This window comes from Tursiops truncatus, chromosome 4, assembly GCF_011762595.2.
Source record: "Tursiops truncatus isolate mTurTru1 chromosome 4, mTurTru1.mat.Y, whole genome shotgun sequence".
Classification (NCBI taxonomy): domain Eukaryota; kingdom Metazoa; phylum Chordata; class Mammalia; order Artiodactyla; family Delphinidae; genus Tursiops; species Tursiops truncatus.
Window position 1 is genome coordinate 133,883,314 of NC_047037.1, and position 26,106 is coordinate 133,909,419.

General features: G+C 43.4%; 1 protein-coding gene across 6 annotated transcripts in view; it reads right to left on the reverse strand.

Annotated features, from left to right (window-relative positions):
• Positions 1–26,106, reverse strand: part of RUNX1 (RUNX family transcription factor 1) — a 244,249-nt gene that overhangs the window by 78,478 nt on the left and 139,665 nt on the right. For 4 of the 6 annotated variants that reach the window (XM_073804477.1, XM_033856040.2, XM_033856039.2 and 1 more), the window contains exons 3-5: positions 15,513–15,551; positions 9,459–9,712; positions 3,370–3,526 (exon numbers count right to left, since the gene is read on the reverse strand). In XM_073804477.1, the coding sequence (XP_073660578.1) occupies positions 3,370–3,526; positions 9,459–9,712; positions 15,513–15,551 (450 nt within the window). The remainder of the gene's footprint in view (positions 1–3,369; positions 3,527–9,458; positions 9,713–15,512; positions 15,552–26,106) is intronic. The other 2 variants (XM_073804476.1, XM_033856038.2) reach the window with 1 other exon arrangement.

The window sequence follows — 26,106 nt, forward strand, 5'->3', positions numbered from 1 at the left end:
CTCTTTGGTTCTAAAATGAATTAACTAAGGCCATAATCCCTGATTGATCGATTCCTTTACAGCTGATTAAGTACTCCAACAGCGACGGGAGCTCGCACAGATTTCACTGCTAAAGTTTCTTCAACGTCTCTCGGCTGCAGCCATGATACACTTTCTTGTAACTGAAAATACCCGTAGCACCTGCCCCAATGACAGATGTCAGCTGATGTCAGCTGCTGCTAACAATCTCACCTCTTGATCCTGAACTGTGATTTTCTGGAGGTAAGGGATAGTCCCAGGACGTGTGTTTAAGTGTGAATTATTCTGAACAAGAACCAGTGTGCTCCGCGTCAGCTCCCCTCTTCTGGGAGCTGCTATCTCTTCTTCCATTGTAAAGGAACGGTTGATCTATATGGAGACACTGAATCAAAGGGAGAAAATTCCCAGGGGGAGATAGCCCTGAAGGAGAGATTTAAATTGTCAGGGCCAGAAAGGAGGGAAGGAAAGGAAAGGAAGGAGGAAGGTTCAGACTGCTGAAGCCTTCACCAATACTTTTTAGGGGCCAGTGTTGTCAGCAAGGCCGTAAAAGCCGGATGGGCAGGTTTTCCCAGTTGCAGGCTGAACCCGAGGTTAGGAGCTGTGGTCCTGGACATCAGCCAGCACCCAGACAGATTGGTTTTGTCGAACAGAGAAAAACCCTTCCATGTTCAACCTCTGGCAATTTCTACGAGGTTTTACAATCCCCAGGGACTGGCAGCTGAGACAAGAAAAGGGAGTTTCTTTTTCTACTCTTTATTTGGAACTGAGCAACAGGCCCCTTTGAGAATCCATCAGACCAGTGGCTTTTGACAGAATGGGAAATTGGCACTGAAATGTTCGGTGAGCCAACAGCCAGGACCTTCTCGGCCCCTGTGTGGTGTGTTGATGCCAATGTCATATTTTCAGACACATTTTCAAAACCAGAAAACAAACTAGTGGATAGTCTTAAGATCACTTAATAAAACGTTATGAAACTTTTAAAGGACAAGATTCAGTGAGGCAGATTAAGACTAATTGTTAAAATGAGTGAGAGTCATCTGCTGTCTTCGTAATGGGAAGGAAATTGCAAAAAAAAAAAAAAAAAAAACCCAAACCAAAACAAAACAAAAAACCTGGCAGGCTTTGACGTTGACACTTAGACTTGAAAGCGTAAAATCAAGTTGTATTCTACCACTATGGGGAGAAATTATGAGAGAGTCAGACTGGGCCTTTTGATGGCTCGTTTTTTCTTGTAGTCCTAACCAAAAAAAAGAGAATCATTCAAGACTGACAATATACACAGCAACTGTAATCGGGCAAAACATTCATTTCGGGGTTCCTCTGTTTTGGATCGCTTATTATCATGCGTGGGAAGCAGAGACTGCTCAAAACAGATATTGTCCATATACGGAGTGTTTCAATTAATTTTCTCGTTCCAGGTTATCAGAAGACAGCCCAGCCTTGGGTGCAGTTATTTCACTCTGCAAACTCAAGGGCATCCTGGCACGAATCAGGCAGCCAAAGGCAAACACTCCACACCTTGGGGAAACAGTTCCTTGTTACCCAAGTAAACACGAGCTTCTCTTAGTCACCCACTTGAAACAGACATGGCCAGTGAGGGGCGAGAAACGCCAGAAAAGAAAGCAGGCTGCTTTCAAAATTTCACTCTTTATCATCACCGACCTCCTGGGCCTTGCCAAAAAGCCACTACCGCACTTCTTATGGGAAAATGGCATGGGTCATTAAAGAGCTTCCAAGACTTCCATAACCAAAACCTGACCCGTAGACCCACATAGATGCATATGATGATAATATAACTTCCTCTGGAAATGCAACTAAATGATACTCAGCTGTGGCTTCCTAAGAACAGAAATCCACAGGAATTGACCTGAGATGGTTACGAGGCTGGAAGGCATGGACCAGGCAGTAGGGCCTTTGTTTTTTATTGGCTTCTACTCATCTGAAGCCTTCCAGACGTTTTCTAAACGCACGTCTCTGAATCATAATGGGAATTCCATTTACTGAAAGGTGGGGACTTTTAATATAACAAGTGAACCCATAGAATGACTTGTGCCTTTATACCTTATAGCACCATTCATGCTTTCAATAAGTGGGTGTAATTTTCTTGGTATTACCCTATTATTAACATAGTGCTATGAACGAATATTTTCAATCACGTTATATAAGTTTTTTACAATTTCTCTACCTTTGATTCTATTTCGAAAATTCCCCAGACAGCTAGGATAGCACAAAAACAATAGCGCAAAGAAGCAGCATGCCTTTGCCCCCATTCCTCTTTGACTAATCAAATTCCCCCAAAACACAGACTTTCTTATATTTTTAAATGCCTTTATACAGACTAATGATTACTCTTATGTTCAAATGTCCATTGGTTGTACTTTTACTTTTTTTAATACAAGAGTCAGCTACTGTTATCTAGGTTACCACGTCTTTTCTATTATACTCAAAATAACTTTTATTCCTAAGCTTATTCAATACTATATTACAAAAATGAGATTTTCAAAACAAACTATATTACCTCCTTCAGTTAAACTACTACTACTTATTGCTATTTGTAAAATAGGACTAAGGTTCTTACAATACAAAGAAAACACAATATTTGAAAATAACTGGAAACCGGAGGAGATTACAATATGCCAAGATTCCTCTTTCTGCTCTAATACTTTGATAACGGGCACAGAAAAAGAAAACTACACATAGAACTTCACTGATGCAATCATTCCTCTGGAGAATCCAGTCTTTAATATTATTAGTACCTAAAATACTAATAAGGCATCCAAATTACATACAGGAAGGTCAGTCACATTGCCATCAAATTCACCAAGCCAGAATGTTACTATTTCTTCATATTTTACCATAAAAAATGCTTCCTTGAAACACATTTCAATCATCATCCACTATACAGCCCTTAAAATTATTAGAAGTGATCATTTGAAACTCTGTCACTTGTCAAAGGTAACACATGGACCCTAAGTTAAAGGTTTCCAGTAAAGAGATATCTGAAAATTATCAAAGAGAACCCCAGTTGTATGATCTTAGTTTCCATGACGGTAAGTTTTATATTTTTACATTTTAGAAAAGATCTGAGAGGTTTCCTTGAAATTCACAATTCATGTTTTGCCTGCTCCAAATCAGTCTTAAACCAATTCCATAATAGAAAGCAATAGCGTAAAGCCAGACTCTGTTAAAAACATTAAATTTTAAATAAAAAGCTGATGTAGCAATAATAACGGGAAGAAATGACTGTGTTTCTAGGGAATCCCATCACAGAAACTTCTAGATGTTTTGAAATCTGGGTTTGTTGCTATGTAAATACTGGGTATTTCAAGTTCAGTTCTGACAGATACATACCTCTTCCACTCCGACCGACAAACCTGAGGTCATTGAATCTCGCGACTTGGTTTTTCATGGCCGCTGTTGCATTTCTCAGTTCGGCTGAGTAGTTTTCATCATTGCCTGCCATCACAGTGACCAGAGTGCCATCTGGAACGTCCCCCAGTGCCACCACCTAGACACCAGACATCAGGCATGTTAGAAACTTTGATGTCATTTGCATAATTATTCTAAAATTGAATGTATATTAAGTGATGCTTTTTAGTTTGCGAAGGAATAACAGTCATAAATTAAGCAAAACAACAGAAAAGTTCTTAATGGGAAGATTTACTTTAAATTCCACTATGCAAAATTATAAATGTTTAAAGAATAAAACATTCACCTAGTGAAGCCACATAAGGTCACAGAGCAGAGTTGGAATAACACTCACTATAGCAAGGACTTTGAAAAGCTATGCCTTCTCACGAATACAATCATCTCTTAATTCTTCATATTTGAGAAACAGAATGTCTTGCTTTTTATAAGTTTATAACCTAACCCATCTTTCATTTGTCTAGACCTCCACCGACAGGCCGAATAGGGCGGGTTTTGCCTTTCAGGTGTTTAAACTTACTTCTGCTAAAATTAAATTTGATTGCTACCACTGAATTGCTGACGATTCTTGAATGACTTAAACTCTCCCTTCGCAATTAGTGCATCCTTGTTGCCCCTACTCGCTTCTACTATCTTGATTCTCACTAGCAGTGAATTCTGGTACGCAAGAGAAAAAAATCAGAAACGTGCCCTTCGCTTAACACTAACTACAAAATCAACAGACCTCAGAGAAGAGGGCTGCTCACTTTGATGCGCTCCTCTGAATTCAGGAGCGGAACTATGTCGCATTTTTATATCTGTGAGTCCCAGAGATGTGTTAACTTGGGACCTTATAGATGACTGAGGTTTTCTCCAAACCCAGTTGATCTTGAAGAAGAATTCCTTCAGTGTAACTGAATGGGAATGGATTTCCATCAGGACTACTAAAGTAAACCAGTAAATACATATTTTTTGACACTTAGGTTAAAAAAAAAAAAAAGCAGCAATTTCAAGGTAAAATGCTTTAAAGAGCATGGCCCGAAGATGCTTCATGCAGTAGTATCCATTTCTTGATCATCATTTGACCCTTCTAGAAACTATTTTCTTGATCAAAACATTTATTCTTAGCTATAGTTCCATTGTTTCTGTTTTTTAAGGTAGTTGTAGAATTTCAAATCGAGATGCCCCAAGTTCTACTTATTCCTATCACTTGTGATACCCCTTATGGTACTTTCTCAGTCACTAGTGAAATGTGGGCTCATCATTCCAATTATATAATCGTTTTGGGGGTTTTAGTTTTGAGCTGTGATAAGAAAGCATTCTACAGTGATTAGTCCTCCTTCTGTTTTCCACCTCCCCATTTTTCCCTAATATTTGCTACATAATTTGGGGGGGGTAACACCTATACTTCAGTCCTCTTTTTCTGTCTGTAAATAAGGCTGCCATAGGCTCCCTTGTATGATACAAAAGCCACGTTTCTCTAAATTCCCATCTTCATTGCCTGCTTAGTCATCACCCTTTCTCTGTGTCATCCAGATGACCATCTAGTGTTTTTATTCCCGAGGAGGCTGTGGCTCTTGGATTCTAAGGAGTACGATGGGGAAAATGAACCAACTCACTATAAGGGGTGGACGTACTTCCAACCCCAGGAGTACACCAGGAGAATCAATTCTCACAGCAATAGGTAGGCATGTTCTTCATCTATTTTATCCAACTTGCACTCTTATCTTTCTTTCCATCCAAATGGCCATGTTTTCTATAAAGGAAATTTAAAAACACAGCTATTTCTTCCCCAAGCACCCTCTAATTAGGTATTTAGAGCCCATTATTAGTACGTTTGTTGCTGTTTAGTTAAGAGCAGTAATATGACAATTCCCTTTTGTTTCAAAAACATTACTGAAATAAATCTCCTTGATCAGTTACTTAGTTACTGTTACCGTTTTTTCTATTCCCATAAAATATACTTACTTTATTCTGCTTTTCTCAGTCTCTTAAAAATCCCCCCTCCTTTTTTTCCCCACTGTTTTCACTTCCCTCTGTAAAATTAGCTCACAATGTTGAAATGTCCTCCTTGAAAACATATTTTTACTCCCTTTTCCCCATCTCCCTGTGATGACCTGGCATCTCTATTTTAATTCCACATTCAGTAAGCATACAGGGACCGGATCAACCACATGGTTTTCCAACTGAATAAGTCATTGTTGGTTAAATAGGTTAAAATAAATAAATCTTGTTTTATAACTACCAAATGTTTTCTAAATCACCTTCATCCTACTGGCCCCTCTCACAGGCTCCATGACTGTGCCTCACTCATCTTTCCAAAACGATCCTCGTCAGTAATACGGCAAATTCATGAGGCCAACACGAAATAGAAACAAATAGTAAAATAATCATGGTGGCTAAACAAGAAAATGCTGTTGATGTTGGAATTTAAGACTAAACAAATCAGGAGTTTAACTCCTTCTTTTCCCTTTTTTTAAACTGTAGCAGGAGTCAAAGGTATTTCGGGGCTCAAAGATCATTTACTTGGCCTTTTATCGATTTTTCATGGTGGGGGAAGGGAAAGAATATTAAATCCAGGAATATTACATTAATAAAGTATATCATCTAATTATTAGCAAGCATTCTTAGACTAGGAAAAAAGAATTTAAATTTAAAACTAACGTGTCTATTAATTTGATACAGATTTGATCTTTGATAGGCAATATGCAGAGATTTTTGAAAAAAAATCTAACTTCAAACAGAGAAAAAGAAGCAACTGGAATGAAAAGCTATAAACAATAGGTAAGGAAACACAAACATTTACATTTTAACACAGACCAAACAGACAAGAAGGGACTTGCTGGTCAAAGGATATCTCATTTTTTTTTTTTTTTTTTTTACTTCTCTGTTTTTAAAGTATCAGGAAGTTGGGCAAAATATCAAGCGTCGTCTATGTTACAGAACCTTCCCACACTGCTCTTGGTCGGCCTGTTCGCAGTTCAAACTGGCATTTTAAACTAACTCTAATTAGGTTGAAATTACAGTCACAATTCATTTATTTCAAATCCCTTAATTTTCCAGTGTTATAAAGAAAGCTGTGGGGTGGAACTTAACATTCAGCTGAGATGATATTTAATGCATAGCTAGGGGACCACGATCTTGCTGACACAAACGTTACTTATTTCTTTCCTATGAAAAGAATATTACTATCAGTGCCCAAGGCCTCTGAACTTGCTGAAGGCGTGTTTACGCCTTTGGACTCTGGTGTACCAGGGCCTAAATGAACTTTAATATTATAGTCTTACAAAATATATCCTAAGCCATCCAAACAGCCTTTTTGTGCTTCTGTAAATAACGGGTAACAGTAGCAAATTTAAGATTTTCTCGGTAGCAAAATAATGGATCTCTTCTAGGCTGAAAAATAAAGGTGTTTCGTGGGAGAAGGTAGGGGGCACTTTGGGGTCCAGGATAAGCAATTAGGATGACTGTAATCTATTTTAAGGAAAATTCATAACTTGAAATCTCCCTTTAGTTTCAGAGATTAAAGCTGGGGATTTACACGTATTCAGAAGACTCTTAAAGAATCACTTCAATGCTCTTTTCATCAATATCATCAGACTTTATCACTGTTTTTCATTTTCTCCTCCTTAATACAGGGAATGTAATAATTCTTTACTGATTAACTTCTTAAAGAGATTGTCTGAGGCTTATATAAGATCAAAATTTTAAAGTAATAATTTCTATAGAAACTGCTTGGGAGGTAGGTGGTGGCAGATGAGTACAGACTGGATTCAGGGACACACAGTGAATGCATCAAGCCGGACACAGTCACTTTTTTCAAGTTTAGCTTGCTTTATCCCTAATCTTTGCGCCTGTTGCCTCCCTGGAAATTTTGCCTGCCTCCTTCCGTTATGCAAAGAGCAGGTCTCCTTCCGAAAAAGGTCCCTCTTTATGGGGACGGGAGTGGTGACAGATTATTCATCGAGTGGTCTGATTCCTGTCCTTGCCTTTGCCCCAAATGTTCTCAAGACCCACTTGAACTTTTCTCAAGAGATCTATACCTTGATCTTTAACCTAGAAACTATCACTCAGTAAAACAGATTCTTTTTTAAAGTGAATTGTCAAAAGTCATTTTAAAACGGAAACTTCTATGGTTATTAAGATTTCCGCTAAAAGGAATTCCCTGATGGCTCATGAAAACAATTTATATGATTTTTTTCATTCTTTTAGAAGAAAATAAATACTTTCATGTGGTGGCTTGAGAAACGACATCGCTTTAACTTCTGAAGATTCTCGCTTAATCACTTAGTGCTTGGGGTGTGGGTCCCTAGTAGAGGAGGAGAGATACAGAAGAGACTTGATTTATCCCAAAGGAAGCCACAGATCCCTAAGAACCCACACCCTTGGCGTGTCCAGAGCACCTGGTCTTAAAGGACCCTTTAGTTGATTATCAGCTTGTCTCCTCCCCTCTGTACTTATCTGAAAGTGACCCCAGGGCCCATCCCTGTCAGGTCCTCTGGAACTGAGGGAGAGCTGAGGAGGTCTGCCTGCTGAGTCTGTTTATGTAAAGGGATTAGAGTGATTTCAAATTGAAATGGGCTCCTAACCCAAACCTACAGAGCTGGAGGAAGGGACACGAAAGCTTCGAGTGGCTGCTCAAACTTATCCTCATTTTCATCCCCCTCAAAAACTCCTGCTTTCAGAAAACGGAGGCAATTCTACAGACACAGACAATTGCACTTTTTTGTTGTTGTTTGTTTTAGAAATCATAATCTAAGTTTGGAAGGTATGTAAAGCTTAAAAATAAAGAACTCTGACAGTACTTTTTTAAAAAAGTGAACATTATTCATTGTAACTAACTCAAGATCCAGCGCAGGCTTGGAACCATAAAAAGCTTATATTAAATTAATCGCCCCTTAAGGGGACAATTATTTAAGCAGATTTATTTTTTTTTAAGAAAAAAGAGTAGCTGATCTTTACAGCTCTCCCCCCCCCCACCTGCTCTCCTTAGTCCCTGCAATGAACCGGAAATGACTGCACTGATTGTATTTAAAAGCCTGCCCCTTCTTCAACTCACCCAAGACAGAAGAACTGAATCCCCACCGCCGAAATGAAATGTCTACTGTTTGCTGCCAGGGTGGCGGTGGTTGTCCAAAAACGCCCGGGGTTGTTTATGTATCCCCTTTGAAGGCCAAGGTTTTTATAGGGAGCTCAAAGCTAGGGCAAGATCAAGGGTGAAAAGTGAACGGGGACCTCTCAAGCTGCTCGGCTTTAGTCACCCGGTCCACACCGCCCCTCCTCAAACAGCAAAGCGGGCGGATTAGACGGCCGTCTCACGCCAGACAGCCTTGCCTCCTTCCGCTGCCCCGGGCTTAAGCTAGGTGAGCCGGCGATAACGTTCAGTAGGGTACCAGGCAAAGAAAGAGCATTCGCTACTTGCGGCTTCTGGCAGGAGCAGCCTAGAAGCTCGAAAAAATTCTTCAGAAAACTTTTGCAAACTTAACTACTCCCGCCGTGGACTTTGAACCTGCTAATTCCTACAGGGCTGTTAAAGAGGGGGTGGAAGTGGAAAGCCTTGACAGTTTCCCTTGTCAGTTTATTTACATTGACCCGAAGGTATAAAAGTATCTCTATTTTATTTCCTGACGTCTCCCTCAGAATGGTTTGGGTGTCAAGCCAGAGGCGGGGAGAGAAGCAGAGGAGCCGACAGACAGGCTTGTCCCTGCTGGGTTATAACTTTTCCTACTTTAGATCAAAGCTAAGGACCCCTGCCGAGGAGAGGTCCGGCCGGCCCTCAGTGAACGTCTTTGGGGGCATCCTGAGTTTTTCGGCCATCCTTGGAGGCCGCCGCGGCCGGCTAAGGCGGGCCCCTCGAGGGTCGCCACGGCAACGCAGCATCCCCTGTCTCCCGAGCGCAGGAGGATGGACCACAGGCCTCAGCGCCGGCCCCTTTCTAGAACCCGGCCCCGCCTGCCTGGCCGCTGCCCTCCTCGATCTCCCTGGCCTCGACCGGCCTCTGCCTGTCCTCCCTCCACCCGCTCCGGCCCGAGTACCTTGAAAGCGATGGGCAGGGTCTTGTTGCAACGCCAGTGCGTGGGCAGCACAGAGCACAGGAAGTTGGGGCTGTCGGTGCGCACCAGCTCGCCCGGGTGGTCGGCCAGCACCTCCACCATGCTGCGGTCGCCGCTCCTCAGCTTGCCGGCCAGGGCGGCGCCGGCGTCCGGGGCGCCCAGCGGCAGCGCCTCGCTCATCTTGCCCGGGCTCAGCGCGGTGGAAGGCGGCGTGAAGCGGCGGCTCGTGCTGGCATCTACGGGGATACGCATCACAACAAGCCGATTGAGTTAGGACCCTGCAAACAGCTCCTACCAGACGGCGACAGGGGCGCGGATCTTCAGCAAGCAGCTCCCGGGAGACCAACATACAAGTTCAGGGAGCTTTATTGCTGTGGGGTGGCTGGGGAAGGGGGCAGACTAAGTTACTAAGAGTCCAGGAGGGGGAAAATTCTAGTTTTGCCGATCGGCCTCAGACCCACGCAGGACTCTTTAGCAACCGACCGCTCAGTGCTTTAAAAAGTGGGCGACCAGAATCCAAAGTCAAGTGCCAAGGGAGACTATCTTCTTCTGAGTCTTGCTTTGAGAGTTTTAAGTTCAGTCTTTGGCTGTTACCAAAGTTCCCAGAGGCAAAATTCCCATACACTTCCTAAAATATTTACGCGGAGAGCAAAAGGACCAGCAAATACATAATTTGGAAGTTCCAGTAGTCAATTGCCTGTCAGATTTTTCCCAGGTGAGTTTTGTCTAAAGTCCAACACAACAGAAAATACACGAGGAGTGTCTTCCAAATACGGCGCCACTTTTTATCATGCAACACTGGCTTCGGTCCTCAAAAGCAAGAGCTGAGACTTCCAAAGGTCCTGCTTCTCATGTATGTGCACATATATATATATAAATATACACATATGCTCTACTTCATAACATATTTACAATACAATCTGTAGAGAATTTAAACACAACAGAAATCCATTAATGTTCGCTGCAGGTTTTTTTTTTTTTTTTTTTTTTTTTTCTTTTTAAGTAGCCTTGAAACTCAGCTTCAGTAGTTGGAGAAGGGCTGGGCGAGAAGTACTTGTCATGTTCTCGATAAATTCTGGCAAAATGCTCAGTTCAGAAAATCCAGCTTTTCAAAGAAAAGCTAATCTTAAAAAAAAAAAAAAAAGTCCAAGTCAATGACACCTAGAGTTCAGCTCTCCACATCTGAGAACTCGGGTTTGGGGATGTTGGTCAAGTTTGCGGCTGGTCCTGTGGTTTGGTGGGAGGTGAACAGCAGCCGAGTCACACGCACGCAGGCACGCACCCTTCGGAAGCCAGCCGCTGTCTGCATCGACTGCGGTGAGTCAGCCCCGACTTGGGCAGTAGCGAGACGATCTTCCTCCAACGTCGCCCCAGCGTCGGCCGGTTAACTACTCAGACGCGCCAATACCCACGATCACAGCGTAACCGCAGCAGGTGGAGCGGGCCTTGTGAGGAGGCTCCGCAGCGCAGATCGAAACAGACGGGGCGGCTCGAGTTACACAAGCACGCACACACTGCCACGCACACGCAACTTCACCACTCGCCTCGAAGCACAGCGCACTTTCTCCAGCAGTTGCCAAAGGAAACAACCGGGTGAAAGTTCACACCCAGGAAAGAAGTTGAACCATCCAGCCAAGAAACCAGTTCATTCAAAAGTAAGAAAGAAAGAAGAAAAATAAAAATCGAAGCTCCGACGCGGGTCAAGGAGAAACGGCAAAGACTGACTTTCTTCTCGTGTCCCCAGGAGCCCCGGGAAGAGGTGCCTGCCGGCGCAGGGCCGGGCAGCGTGGTGCCCTGGCTGGGTCAGGCCGCGGGGCGCCCGTCCTGCCTGCGCCCGCTGGCTCTATGAATGAGAGTGCCTGGAAATGAACGTGCTTTTACTGTAAGCCCGGCCCGAGGAATTCCATTCCCTCAGCTCGTTTGCATAGGGGCGGCCGCTGGCCAATCACAGGCCTTTCCGGTATCAGCCAGGGCGCGGCTCGCGGCCGCGGGCTCCTGGAATTGGCCCGCGCGCCCCCGCTGCCGCCGCGCGCTACTGTACGCAGCCGGGGTGGAGAGTCCACCGCCGCCGCTGCCACCCGGCGTTCCCCGCGCATCCGCATCCACGCACACACACGAACACACGCACACGCTCCCACGCTCGCCCCAGGCCCCGCCCCGGTGCGGACCGCGGCCCTGCGGCTTTGCACATACGGGGGGTTGTGTGGCCGCCTGCTTCGGGGCTGCAGTGAACGGCCTCGCCAGGGGCGGCCGCGGTCCAGGGACCGAGGAGGTGGAGAAGAGGAGGCCTGCCGGCCTGGGGAGGACTCGGGCAGCTTTCTGAGCCCCGAGCAGCCCGGGACCGGAGACCTGCCGGAGGGAGGCGCCCCGCGAGCCATCGAGATGAATTGGCCGCCGCGAGGTTCCGGAGACTGGGGCCGGATCGGCCGGGCGACCCCAGGCCCTGCGCGGCCGCCCGCGGCCGAGACTCTGCTTTCCCGGCGTGGATGGGATTCGGCCGCGAGGGGGCTGGAGGGCCGAGGGCCCGGCCGGGGAGCCGTTCAGCGCGCCCACACGGCCCCGTTGGCAGCTGCGGCGAAGTGGCGCTGATTCACTTAACGAGGCCAGACGGTTGTCGGTCTCCACAACATGGTTTTTGTGTTTTTAGTTTTCTCTCTTGGTTTGTTTTCTTTAATTGGTGTTTTATCGCCGCGGCTGGGCTGCGGATTAATTACGCAGCGCGCCTTACTCAGGTTGATTGAGTTTAGCGGCGAGCAAAGGAGTTTCGTAGTTAGAAAAGACCCCAAAGAACAAGCGACTGGAAAGAAAGTTGAAAGCCTCCGCTCGGCTCGTTCCCCATCCTCGGAGCGTCGGCTCCCTCGCTAGGCCCAGGTCGCCCGCGCCCCCCACCCACCTCCGGCTCCCCGGAAACGGCCCCGGCTCCGCTCCCTGCCCGCGCGCGCGAGCCGCCGCGGGTGTTAAACCCACCCCGGCTTTGCGCGCTGGCGGGAACTTCCCCCGCTCCAGTCCCCGCGGCGCCGCGGGCATTTTCGCGGAGCTTAGAGGGGCCACGCCCCCGCCCGGCCGCGGGGCTTCCCCCCTCCGCGCGGAGCCCACCCGCTCCCTCCCTCGGGGGAGGCGCTCACCCACTCCCCCCCGTCGACTACCCGGGCGGGGGTCTCTGGCCCTCCCCCCGTGGGTCCCCTCCCTGCCGCCGGTTCGGACTCTCCTCGGGCTCTGGCGCTGTGGCCTGCCGGAGGCAGGGGCCGTGGCGAGCCAGTCGCGGAGGCCTTTCCGGGCGCCCAGGCAGCTTCCCTCGCCCCACGCCCAAAGAGGCCGGGAGGTGCTGCGGGCCGCGGGCTCAGGGCGGACGCTAGGGGGCAGCAGCCGCCCTCGCTCGCCGCCCCGGGCGCCCAGTGGCCTTGCAGCGCGCCGGGGAACGCCCCCGACGGCGCGGGGCTCTGCCGGCCTTCTCGCGGCCTTTGGGTCTCCTGTACGAACTTCAGTTAGGGAAGAAACGACAGGAAATGACTGCCCAAGCCAGCCTGTGCGGCATTCCCGCCCCCACACACCACCCGCTATACCGGCAGCGCAGCTGGCGGCCAGGGAACCCTCGGACAGGGGTCCTGGCTGTCCCGGCCGGCGCGCGTTAGGGTCTCTTCTCGAAACCCCTTTGCCCGAACCCCGCCGTCGGCCGGTCCCAGGCCGTCGGTGCTGCAGGCGTCCCGGGCGCCCTCCATCCTGCCCGGCTTCTCCCCACGTGGGCCGGTCCCCTCGCGCCCCTCGCTCCGGAAAACCCGGGACGTCTGGGAGCTCCCAGGACCCAGCTGCATTTTGTTTTCATGGGTCTGGGGTCTCAAAAAACGCCTTTGTATTTTTCTTTAAAAGTAATTTTGAAGAAGCCGCATTTCAGGTGTAAAGACCCCAAACGTCCTCTCTCCACCTGGGCCGAGGGATTCCAAATACTGCGCAGTCCCAAACCTCCCTGTCTGCCGCCCCTCCTGCCCGGGGCCACAGTCGCTCTGCGTCCGGGCTCGACGCTGCCCGCTCTAGAGGCGAGTTCGGGCGGAGTGAAATCTTTTTGCTTCAGCTCAACTGCATTTCCCTAAGAGCCGATCAAGCGCTCCTGGGGGCCGCCTCCAAGTGCATCCCCGTAGACCCCCACGGACGGGGGCTGGGACTCTGGAGATGTAGCGGTCTGGGGTATGCCGCCGCTCGGAAAGGTCAGAGAAGGCTCCTCTGGGGCTGCGACCGTTTGCCTGAAACCCTAAACCCTGCGAGGGGCTGCGGGGCGCACCCCGCGCTGCGGTCTCCCGGGCGGGGATCAAGTTCCCTTAGTAAGGTACAGCGGTAGATGCACCAGGTTTAGCCTTTCAAGGGCAGCGCGCTGCTCAGCTCAGAGTCTCAACCAGTAAATCCCGAGTTCGAACGCAGACACGGATGATAGTAGCAAGGAAAGCTTTTGCTGATTTATTCTGAATCGGGCCACCGGGCGTTTGGGGCTCCCCAGACTTTGCGCAGGTTATAACTGCGTTGCGCGGTGCACGCCTGAAAACCAGAAACAAACAACACTGGCCCTCCTTATCGAGGGACTAAAATGAATGCAAAGCAGGCAGCATGGGGCTCAACTAAAGGGTACCCGGAACCCCTTAGTCTGAAGGGCTTTTTACATAGTTTATGAAGTTGAGTAACCATGTACGAAATGAAGAATTCATTTCCACCAGGAGCGCTCATTTAAGGGGCGATATAGAATTTCCCTTCCCCTGCCTCTCTTAAGAGAAAAGGAAAGGAAACATTACAGTATACACTCCTGGTGTTCCCCTGGAATAATACGAAAACCTACTTTTGTCATAATACAATACAAAAAATATAACGAAGTAGTATGTTGGGCGAATGCTATGTGACAGATTCTTCCAAATTTGCTGCATGGGGGAAATTTCAAAAAGGCTCATCAACTGATTGAATGAAATGTAAGTTTTCACAGTGAATTTAAAAAGCAGCATTTGGTTAGTTGGAAGAAAAAAAAACAATTTCACCAGAAAACAACAGCTTATTGACATTTTTTTCTACAACTTTAGGTAAATATATAACTATGGGGAGGTCTCAGAAAATATCTAAATGTTTCACATTTTTTGCTCTTTCAAAACCCTCTCAAAAATAAGTAAGACTCAACCATTCTCTTAAAATCCCCCTCTGTAATATGATATTTCTAAAATTACTTTTCTAAAAATGTAATATTTCTAAAAGAATTATTTCTGCTTTCAGTGACTATTTTAATGAAAATAAAAATACAGAGAACGTATTTTGCTAGTGGTTCTGGACCAAACTGCTTCAGTTTGTACTAATGTCACAGGGAGGGAGAACAATTTTGTTGAAGACTAACATACATGTTAATGTATGTACAATACACACTGTCCAGTTTTCAACATTGGAATTTAATTAAACATCCCCTTCCCCCAGTGGATTTGAGATTATTTCACTTTTGAAGTCTAATAACTTTGCGGACAAGATTCCTTAGTTCTTCCATTATGTCCTTCCTCTATGTGATGACTTCCATGGGATCCTGCAGTTGACATGTGGCTATTTCACTAACTTTGTAAATCAATTTACAACTCACAAGTAGCAAACTGAGAAAAAAATTTTTTAAATCTTTAAAAACATTATGGATGCTTAGTGAACATTTTACTCTCACAAAAATTTTGCATTAGCACTGCTATAGCAAAAGTAATAAACTAGGTAATAACACACAGAAGCCAAGCTCTATTTTTTTTTTGTAGAGAGTCATATAGAGTCATTTAATAATAAACAACAGAATGCACCTGTGGTAAATACTGTAGAACTGAGGGTATCTTTGAAGGTTTCATTGGAACATTTTATATGTTTGACATTTACCATATAGAAAACAGCTTTTAAGTATTTTTGAATCAGCAAAAAAAGTTTTGATTATTTGGTTAATTTATATCGTGAGTTATTTATAGCGATACATGGATAAAATGTCATATATGCATATATGAGTGTGCATATTTTGTTAAAAATATAATTTGGAATCTAACATACCGTGAACGTCTCTAGATGGATTCATTCCATGTACACATTCTGAAAAAGTAGAAAGTGGGAAAATAAAAATAATTGTATGAATATACTGACAGCAAACACCACATTTACCAAAGTGGATTAATTTAATTGGAATTGGAATCAGTGCCAGTGTAAAAACTAAATCCCCCCTCTCATTTTTTTTGGTAGCTCGTTGCCTCTCACACTCTGTTAGCACTGGAGATTTTTACTGCATATTGTCTAGCTTTGGCTCAAAAATAACTTAAAACAGTAAATCATTATATAAAAAATGAACTGTTACCTAGGCATATGATTTCTACGTACCTTTGACCAATGTTTTTCATTGCTAGGTAATACTGAATCTTTATCTTTCATAGCATCACCTCTTTCAAGCTCTATATGTGATGCAAATGTGATTATTTAATGAACATTAAAAATCCATTTGGAGAATGTAGGGATGGATCACAATTCATAGTGAAATTAAAACCAAACCCTAACTTAATACAAGAACATTTAAAAATCTGTAACATGCTAGAAGCTAAATGCAAGAAGTAAAAATATGAATAGTTTTCAAAGTGATAAAAATAAACAATTTGGAATACACCTTCTAAAAGAAACAAACTAGTAGATAAATGTTATGATCATTTACTTCCAATGATAGGACATTTTAGAAATATTCCCTCTTTGCTTGATTTCCTTTCCCTTTGCTAGGAGGGCAGATTATTTATATGGAAAGCTTTCATTCTTAAAGTAACAGATGATATCAACCATTTTTGAAAATATTTGTCATATGATAATTTCCATATATGAATCACTATATACCGCTGCATGTCCAGTTACAGGTAAAGTCACAGGTAGATCCATTAAGCAAAGCCATATGAAGCTATTTCTCTTTCCCTTGAATATCTATGTATAATGTTCTGAATGTGAAATTATTCCATCAGCCTTGTATATTGATAATGGTCAGCACTGAATGATTAATGTGGAGGAAATAGCCTTTTTCAAAGCCTTAGGATTTGAGCATTTCAAATACTGCAGACCTAAAGCTTTCAACTCCACTGCACAATATTAGTATAACATAGCTTAAATAAAACCTTTAAAACTAAGAAAGGAGGTAATTATTTCAGATTTCTGGATGCTGTTTGAATAGGCAGGAGAACAAGATTTTCAGCTCCTTAGTCTTATATTTTTGCCAAAGCAAAAAGGGCAACTAAAATGATAAGGGGTTCTGAAGGACTGCCCTATGATAAAAAATTAAAGGAATTCAGTATGTGTAGTCTTAAAGGAGCATCCTTAAAACACACACATACACACACACACAAACACACACACATACACACACAAGATTGTGGTTTACAAGTACATAAAGTGACTCCATAAAGATTTTTAAAAAACAGAGCAGGGCAAGAATTATTTGCACTAATAATGAATGATAAGGCAAAAAATAACAAATGTACCCGGAAGTTAGTAAGTTTAGTTTTAATAGGCATGGGGGTCGGGGGAAATCCACAACAGTAAGATTGACCAGGCAGCTGAGTTTATACTAAAGAGACCCGACGAAACTAACCACTCTGGAAATTCTCTCTTGAGACCGCGAGGAGCCTTTCCATGTCTGAGCCTGAGAAATATGAGAAGCAGAGTGGAAAGGCAAGTGTTTTGTCTACACACCTAATATTTCAGTGATTCTGAGAGAAGAGCCAAGATTTTTTTTCTAAACCTAAAAGCAAAGGCAGAAGTAGTGGATTTTGAAAGGTGTGCATGCGGTCTGTTGAAAGCTTTCTTAGTTTGCCCTGTGTCAGTAGCTTTGAGGACACGCCATTAAGCTGGGGGGTGTTGGAGGGAAGAGAGAAGGGATGGGTGTCTGTACATGAAGTCATACCTGTAAAGATTTCTAATGATTTGCCCAAGGAGTTGTTAAAGGTGCTAGAACCTGAACTGTAAGAGAGGGAAGGTCTTGGATGTTCATGACGGTGAGAGCTAACTCCGGCGAGCACATCCTTCCACTCTCTCCATTGAATGCTGCTGTATGCCAGGCCATGGCCAAAATGCTTTCGCATACCTCGTCCAGTTGATTCCTTGCAACAATGCCATTACCACCCCATTTTACAGACCAGGAACCTTACACTTGGAGAGTTTAGGAAACCTGCCCAAAGTTGCTTCACGCTTGATCTCTGTGTACACACACACACACACACACACACACACATCCCCACATATGGGTCCACACACATCCCCACATATGGGTCCACACACATGATGAGCTGTTTCTTTTAGACCACAACTATGTATTTTTATCGGTGTCCTTTGTAGCCTTCTGAAAAATTAACTCTGATCTCATCTTTCACTTTTATCCCCTGGTCTCAAGGTCTCCATCAGAAAATAGCCCTGAAATTCTTTACCCTGCAAAATCTCAAATATTTAGGAGTCATATCTGAGGTTATTTCTGGCCATCTACAAAGTTTGAGGAGCAGGTCAGGGTCCCTTTGGCCAATAAGTGAGAGCGATGGAGTGTCAGACTGCTGATGGACACGTGTGTAGGGTGCAGGGAGCTGATGGGAGGAGGCACAGGGCTTGGCACCACCTGGTGGGCTCTGGGAAGACTTCTCTCCTGGTTAGAGGTGATATTTGATTTGACCCTTGGAGGTCGTGTAGATTTTCACCAGGTGCTTGGGAGGGTGGGAGGAAAGGCTTAGGGTGGGGAGTGGGGAGAGAAGCCTTTCCAGGCAGAAGGATGAGCCTGAGAAAGGCATGGATGAAGTTATGAAACAGACCCGCAGTACAGCTGGAGCATAGGCTGGGGATCAGGTTGGGGAGTGGCAGCTCGTAAATGACACGACGCCGGCAGACGTGAACGCAGGTCAGAGGCAGCTTACACAGCCTAAAGAAATCTGAACTTCAACATGAGGGCAGTGGGCTCTATCAGAGCCTTGAAATCTGGGAAATAACCTAACGAATACATATTTTAGGAAAATAAATCTGTCGGAGGTGGATAGGTGAATTAGAGAGGGCAGAGAAGGAGTAGGAAAGCTACAGCCTTGCCAGGCAAGGACTCATGAGCATTAAGGTGGAAACAATGGAGACAGAAAAGGGGGGACTGAGGTGAGGGACGGAGAGGGGTCTTCCCCCATTTCCGGCCCAGGTGCCATTAGTAGCAGTCAAGACCAGAGAGGATGGGTTTGGGGGTAGACATCAGGAATCAGCTTGGAATGGACAGAACAAAATTATAGATGCTGGTGGAAAAAACAGGAGGAATGGGTGTTGTGTAAGCTGCTAAGTTTGTAATCATTTGCTAGTTTGGCAGCAACAGAAAACTAGCACACCGAGCATGCCTTCCCCTCCTCTTATTGTTTTAGGGAGACGCTGCCTGTGTGCTTATAAATCTCTGTTTCTGGGGTTCAGTGGCAGGAAGCCACACACCCAAGTCACTGTTCTCCAAAAGTCCTGTCAGTGATAAAGCTGATAGTTTGGTCTCCATCTGCTCGACTTCGCCTGTCTCACAGGTGCTTCTGGATCATTGGGGAGAAAGGGTGTCTTTTATTGGCCCTCCTCAAGCCAACTCTGTACCTGTGTCATTCTCTTCTGATTCACCCTCACCTCACACAAACACATAACCACTAGAGTTTGGATACCTTACCAGTGAGGCTCCCTCCTCTTCAAATACTAGACAGTACTGGATAAGCAAGGTGTATCCCAAGCCCCTGGGAATCTGGTTAAGTGCAGATTCTGATTCAGTAGGTTTGGGGAGGGGCCTGAGTCGCTGCATTCCCAGCAAGCTCCCTTTGATGCCACTGCTGCTGGTTCAAGGACCCCACTCAGAGTTGGCAAGGCCAACTGCTCAGTACCCAGCAAACATTGTGCCTAGCACACACTGGACTGCAGTCTCTGAAAGGTTTCTGTGGCTTCCCTGGTGGCACAGTGGTTAAGAATCCACCTGCCAATGCAGGGGACATGGGTTCGAGCCCTGGTCCAGGAAGATCCCACATGCCGCAGAGCAACTAAGCCCGTGTGCCACAACTACTGAGCCCTCGTGCCACAACTACTGAAGCCCACAAACCTAGAGCCCGTGCTCTGCAACAAGAGAAGACATCACAGTGAGAAGCCCGTGCACCACAAGGAAGAGCAGCCCCCGCTCGCTGCAACTAGAGAAAGGCTGCACACAGCAACGAAGACCCAACTCAGCCAAAAATAAATAAATAAAATAAATTTATTCAAAAATTTTTTAAAATTGAAAAAAAAATGTTTTTGTAAACAACATTGCAAATTGACATGAACTCTATCTCTGATTGGACTTTTAAAACTAATGGGATGGACTGAATGTTTGCATCCCTCCCCCAGCCAAACTCATACGTTGAAGCCCTAAACCCTAATGTGATGGTATTAGGAGGTGAGGCCTTTAGGAGGTCATTGGGTTTAAATGAGGTCATGTGGGTGGGGTTTTCATGGGATTAGTGCCCTTGTAAGAAGAGACTGGAGCCGTTCTCTCTCTCTCTCTCTCATCATGTGAGCACATAGGAAGAAGGCAGCCAACTACAAGCCGGGAAGAGGGCTCTCATGAGACCCCAACCATGCTGGCATCCTGATCACAGACTTCCAGTTAACAGAACTATGAGAAATAAATTTCTGTTGCGTAAGCCACCCAGTCTATGGTATTTTGTTATAGCAGCCCTGAGTTGACCAAGACAACCATGATAATAGAAGCTCCCTTTTATCAGTGCGTCAGACCTCACACTAATGACTTTACATGCCTTATTCCATTTAACCCGCTAGCAGCAAAGAGTCCATAATTTTTCCCTTCACTTTACAGATGAAGAAACTGAGCTTCAGTAATTGGCCCAATCTGAACCCATTCAATTTGCCCCTGGAGTGCCAGTTGTAGTCAGCAAGCTAAACCAACCTTGCAAGATTCATATCATTATGCTATTATCAAATTTCTTTACTAGTTCTTGACAAGTTGCCTTTAAACCGTGTGGGCATTCTTTCTTATTTTGAGCAGCTTTGTCCACTAGAAATGTAATATGAGCCATATATGTAATTAAAATTTTTCTAATAACTGCATTAAAAAAGTAAAGAGAAATAGGTGAAATTAATTTTAATAATATATTTTATTTAACTTAGTATAGCCAAAACATTTTCATTCCAACATGTAATCAATATAAAATTGTTAATAAGATATTTTACATTCTTTTTCTTTTTTTTTAGTAAGTTTTCAAATTCCTGTGTGTATTTTACATTCACAGTGCATCTCAGTTCGGTCTAGCCACGTTTCAGGTCCCCAAATGTCACCCGTGGCTAGTGGCTACTCTACTAGGCAGTGCAGTTCAAGGGCAACCACTCAAAACGCAATTCCCTCTGAAGAGCAGTTTTGTTGCTATTCTGCTTGTGCTCAAGTGAGCCTTGTTTTTAACCTGCTATTAGCAAAGGCCATTAAGTAATTCATCTTCCTTGACTCATTTTCCCTCTGAGCTGTCCTGAAGCGAAGTTCAGGATTTTATTACAGCATCACTTGATTGGCTTGTAGTCATAAGGAAACACACACACGGTGAAAACAACTAAGTTACAAAGGCCTACTGACCACTGTCGTTGCCACTAAAGCATTTTCACAGCCACGGATAAGCTACAAGTCCACCTCACGCAGTGTTCATTTCCATTTAATGTTTACCAGCTGCCGATGCCTCAGCCCATACAATATGCTTTGGTTTCTTTGACTCTGAAAGAATACTACCAAAGTATCTCTTGACCCTTTCTTTTCCAATACACTTGTTTTTCTGTGAAATTCATATAGGCAACACGGGTTAGAACAAGAAGTTTTACTAGCTCATGACTTCAAAATGATTGCAAAGTGATTCAGTGATATTCTCAAATAGCAATTTCTATAAACAGGTTTATTTAGAAATATAGCATATAGATTTTTCAAACAAAAAAAAAACACTCAATATGTCAATTTGCTAGCAATCTTCCAGGTTAAAAAATGAGTTCGAATCAAAGGTGAGGTAGCTCCTGGCCTCAGTTAGGGAGTGGGTCCACCTGTCTTTCTTCCAGTCCTCAGAAGAAACAACCAAGAAACATGGAGTCAGGTCTGTAACAGAAACCACAGGCCCTACCTCACTACATTTGTTCCTCTGGGGCTGCTGGAACCTTCAAAGGTCTGAGCATCTCTCTCTTTCTCTCTCTCTTTTTATTTTGACTTTTATTTTAATTTTATTTTTTTATTAATTTTGATTAGAGTATAGTTCCTTTACAATGTTGTGTTGGTTTCTACTGTACGGCAAAGTGAATCAGCTCTACATATACCTATATCCCCTCTTTTCTGGATTTCCTTCCCATTTAGGTCACCACAGAGCACTGAGTAGAGTTCCCTGTGCTATACAGTAGGTTCTCATTAGTTATCTATTCTGTACATAGTATCAGTAGTGTATATATGTTGTAGAGATGTGGATGGACCTAGAGACTGTCATACACAATGAAGTAAGTCAGGAAGAGAAAAACAAATATCGTATATTAACGCATATATGTGGAATCCAGCAAAATAGTACAGATGATCTTATTTGCAAAGCAGAAATAGAGACATAGACGTAGAGAACAAATGTATGGACGCCAAGGGGGGAGGGGGGGTGGGAGGAATTGGGAGATTGGGTCCGAGCATCTCTTAAGAGCAAGCATACCTGGTTTCCACCCCTTAGTGTTTTGGGTTGGGTACAGAGGTCAAGGGGCTGATGCGCGGACCCTAGAAGGGGTCTGGATCTTCCCCACATTGTCTTTGGCCCCATTTAAATGACAGGCTGAGAAACCACTTGCTGTGCATGAAACTGTTCTCTTTTTGAGTGCTTTCCCCTATGCAAGCACTATGGAAAGTACCCAAGTGTCAAGGAGTGTCTCAAAGTCTACTACACTTGAGGAACAGGGAGGTGAATTTACATATTTTTCTATGGCTTTGAGTTCCTTAATTGGGGAATGTTGCAGCAGTCAAGTTTTCTGGTGAATGATAGAAGTAGCATCTATTAAAAAAGTTACTTTTAGAGTCTGCTTTACTTTAGACATTTTAATTAGTATATTTAAAACAATTTCTGCTGCTATGAATTAGAAACAAAACACAAGTTTTCTAAGTTGAGGAAAAAAATAAATGAATGAATGTCTGAATGAATAAACGGGAGTCTTGGTCCACATTTCCCATGGGTCCTTCCACAGGGAGCTCTCCCCAAATCAAGCGCTTTTGTTTTATTCCTTGTGTTTATAGTTTATCTTTACTCTCTCACTGGGGCAATTATGACCTGGGATGGTCTAACTATTTTCCTTCTGCAACATTTATGTTTAAAAATAATCAGGTGAGTCAGTTACTGCTAGACATAGGGAGGAGGGTTGGGGGTTAATTGTGGGTCTGTTTGATTAGTCACTTACTTTGTACCGGTCTCATTTTCCTCACCTACAAAATGGGAGCCTTGGGCAAGAAGGCTTTCCAGCTCTGTGAACTTTATATATAAACGTCACTTGGAACTGTGAGAAATTGACCTGGTCTGGTGCTGACTGAAGTCAGCACATGGCTGGGGTGAACTTGGATTTTGAGTGAGGAGGGGAAAGGAAAGAAAAAGGGGAACATAGAATCAACTCAAGATAATATATTCTAAGGGTGTTACCAATTTACATAGGGTTCCTCTAACTGCACATATGTAATTTCTATTCATTCAAGCAGGCCTGAGGATCTGTGATTTAAACAACCACACAAATAATTTTGAGATTCTACATCTTCTAGAAAATAACAGAAATATATTGCTGTTCTGTACTTATAATTTACAGAGGATTGAGATTAGAGAGAAACACATATCTATTCATAAATATTACTTATAATTTATTACTACAGTTATTTTAAAATATTAAAATTATCCTTTTCACTACTTCTGTTTTCTCCATGTCAACCCAACTAGCGAGGTTTCACTATATACTGTATTATATAATAACTAAAACATAATATGGGTATACAACATAGTTTAATTCCTTTAGAATAAAAAGTTAAAGGCTCTTTGCCATTATTATTACAGCTGTTAGTACATCAAAGTGGAGTTCCCCCCACCACTGAAATAAAAAAATTTCTATCTATGATCCCATACAGACGGTAGAGAAATTTCCCCAAATATAGCAGAGCTTTCTAGAGCTTGAGATAAATCTTGGGTGCTGACTTCCCAGTCTGTCCTAGACATGGGAAGTCTACCTAAGAATCAAGTATAAGAAGTATATTTATCTGTGAAGGACTTGCTGAGATATCTATATTGATCAATTAAATAATAAATTTCCAACTGTTGGTCTTAGAGGGTTTTTACAGGCATTCAGACAAGATGAATCCTTTTGTATTAATCCTTTTGTATTAATCCTTCTATCTTCAGGTTTGGAAAACAGAATTTTCTATGGAATAATGGGCTAAGACTATCATTATCCTGCTTTCTGTGAGGTCATGGAATTATACTCCATAAAAGCTTTAAAATTTCATGTTGTAGTATGAAATTAAAAAGAGCTTAAAAAAATCAGCAACAATGGAAGCAATCATTCTATGTAATTGAAGAATTACATTTTCTAAGTTTCATAAAAATCCTAAGATCTGCATTGTAATTACAAATTTTCAGATTACAGTAATAATATCAGAAAATTAAATATTATATATTTGATGTTCCAATAACAATCACATTTTTATGGATAAGGTTCCAGACACTGAAGTGGAATATTAACAATTTTGTTAACAACTAACAAGTATATATTGTATGACACAGGAAATATAGTCAATATTTTATAATAACTATTGAGTTGGCCAAAAAGTGAGTTCAGGTTTTTCCTGAACTGGTTCTCAAACTGCTAGACATAGGGAGGAGGGTTGGGGGTTAATTGTAGGTCTGTCTGATTAGTCACTTACTTTGTGCGGGTCTCAGTTTCCTCACCTACATCTTATGGAAAAACCCGAGCGCACTTTTTGGCCAACCCAATATAAATGAAATATAACTTTAACAATTGTGAATAACTGTATTGTACACCTGGGACTTATATAATATTGTACAGCAACTATACATCAATAAAAAATGTCTGTTTTAATTAGAACAATTTTTTTGGAGATTTCTTATGAAACATTATTGCCTATTTCTCAATCAAGCAATGGTCAAGTCAGATTTAAACTTTCGGATAGGATTGTCTTGGACTTGCTTAGAAAAACGCTATAATTTAAACCTACTCAAAAAATGAAACAACTTTTGCTGCCTTTTTTGAATGAATAATGGTGCTAATTCTAGAGAGTTCACCTCTTCTTAAAAGGTAGAAGGGAAGAGTGAAATAATTTTTAACAAAATTAAAAGCAGCTGAAAAATAGATATTATCTGTTAGCTAATTGCCAATTTATACTTATATGTACAATGAAAGCAATATACAGAGATGATCCAAAACTTATTAAAAATGGTTAAACACATAAGCTCAAAGATTTTTGTCATATATTTTTGCAAAGCTGGTAGTTTTTTTAATAGCAAGAGCAAAGGAACAGATGACTGACTGGCCAAATATGATGACAAATAAGCCCTCAAATGAACTCCAGTTCTTTTCTAGTTGAACTACTGATCTGGAAATTCACCGATGTTTAGCAACTACAAGCGACTCCCATAATTCTTGTTTCTCTTGTCACCTTAAAAATTCCATTGTCCATGAAGATACCCATCCCAGGAGAATTTCACAAGCATTATTGGGAAATACAGTACTCTAGGGTAAGTTTTGAAAAGGGGCATGAAGTAAGTATTTATATAAATGTGGATTTGAATAATTTTTAAAAAGCATTCAATTACAAGAAGTTCTGTAATTGTCACGTTCTCCATTTAAGGGGACATCTCACTTTTTCTTCAGAGAAAAATATCCCGGATCAAGCCTATTCACTTCTGAATTAGGAAATATTTATTTAGCTAAGAACTCTCTTTTGCCGAAGACACCAGATAGTGAAATGGACTTCTAAGGACGAAAGAAGAAAACTTTACTCAGTGTGCCATTGGGGGATCCCCTCTGTGTCTGTAAACACCACGCTGAGTTGTCAAACTGAGCCGACTCCAGGTTTAGCAGAATGAGGGAGAGTGTCCAGAAATTTCCCTGTGACCTCAGCCTAAGAGACCTGGGCAGGGGCTTCCCTGGTGGCGCAGTGGTTGAGAGTCCGCCTGCCGATGCAGGGGACACGGGTTCGTGCCCCGGGCCGGGAAGATCCCACATGCCAGGGAGCGGCTAGGCCCGTGAGCCATGGCCGCTGAGCCTGCATGTCCGGAGCCTGTGCTACGCAATGGGAGAGGCCACAACAATGAGAGGCCCACATACCATAAAAAAAAAAAAAAGAGAGACCTGGGCAGACAGGCCCCTTCTCTTGATCCACACACTGCTTTGGAGATCATTATTTAACACTGGCACACTGAACAATGACATGAAGTCAGGGGCAAGATGGAGATTTCCTTCCTCCTCACTAACCAAGCTCACAGGAGAATTCATTTCTTTTCTTTTTGCCTCGGGCATCTATAGGCTAGCAATTTTCATTCTGTTACTGAAATGATTTTCCACCCATCCTTCCCAATTAGAGTGGAAATGGGTTAAGACTTCA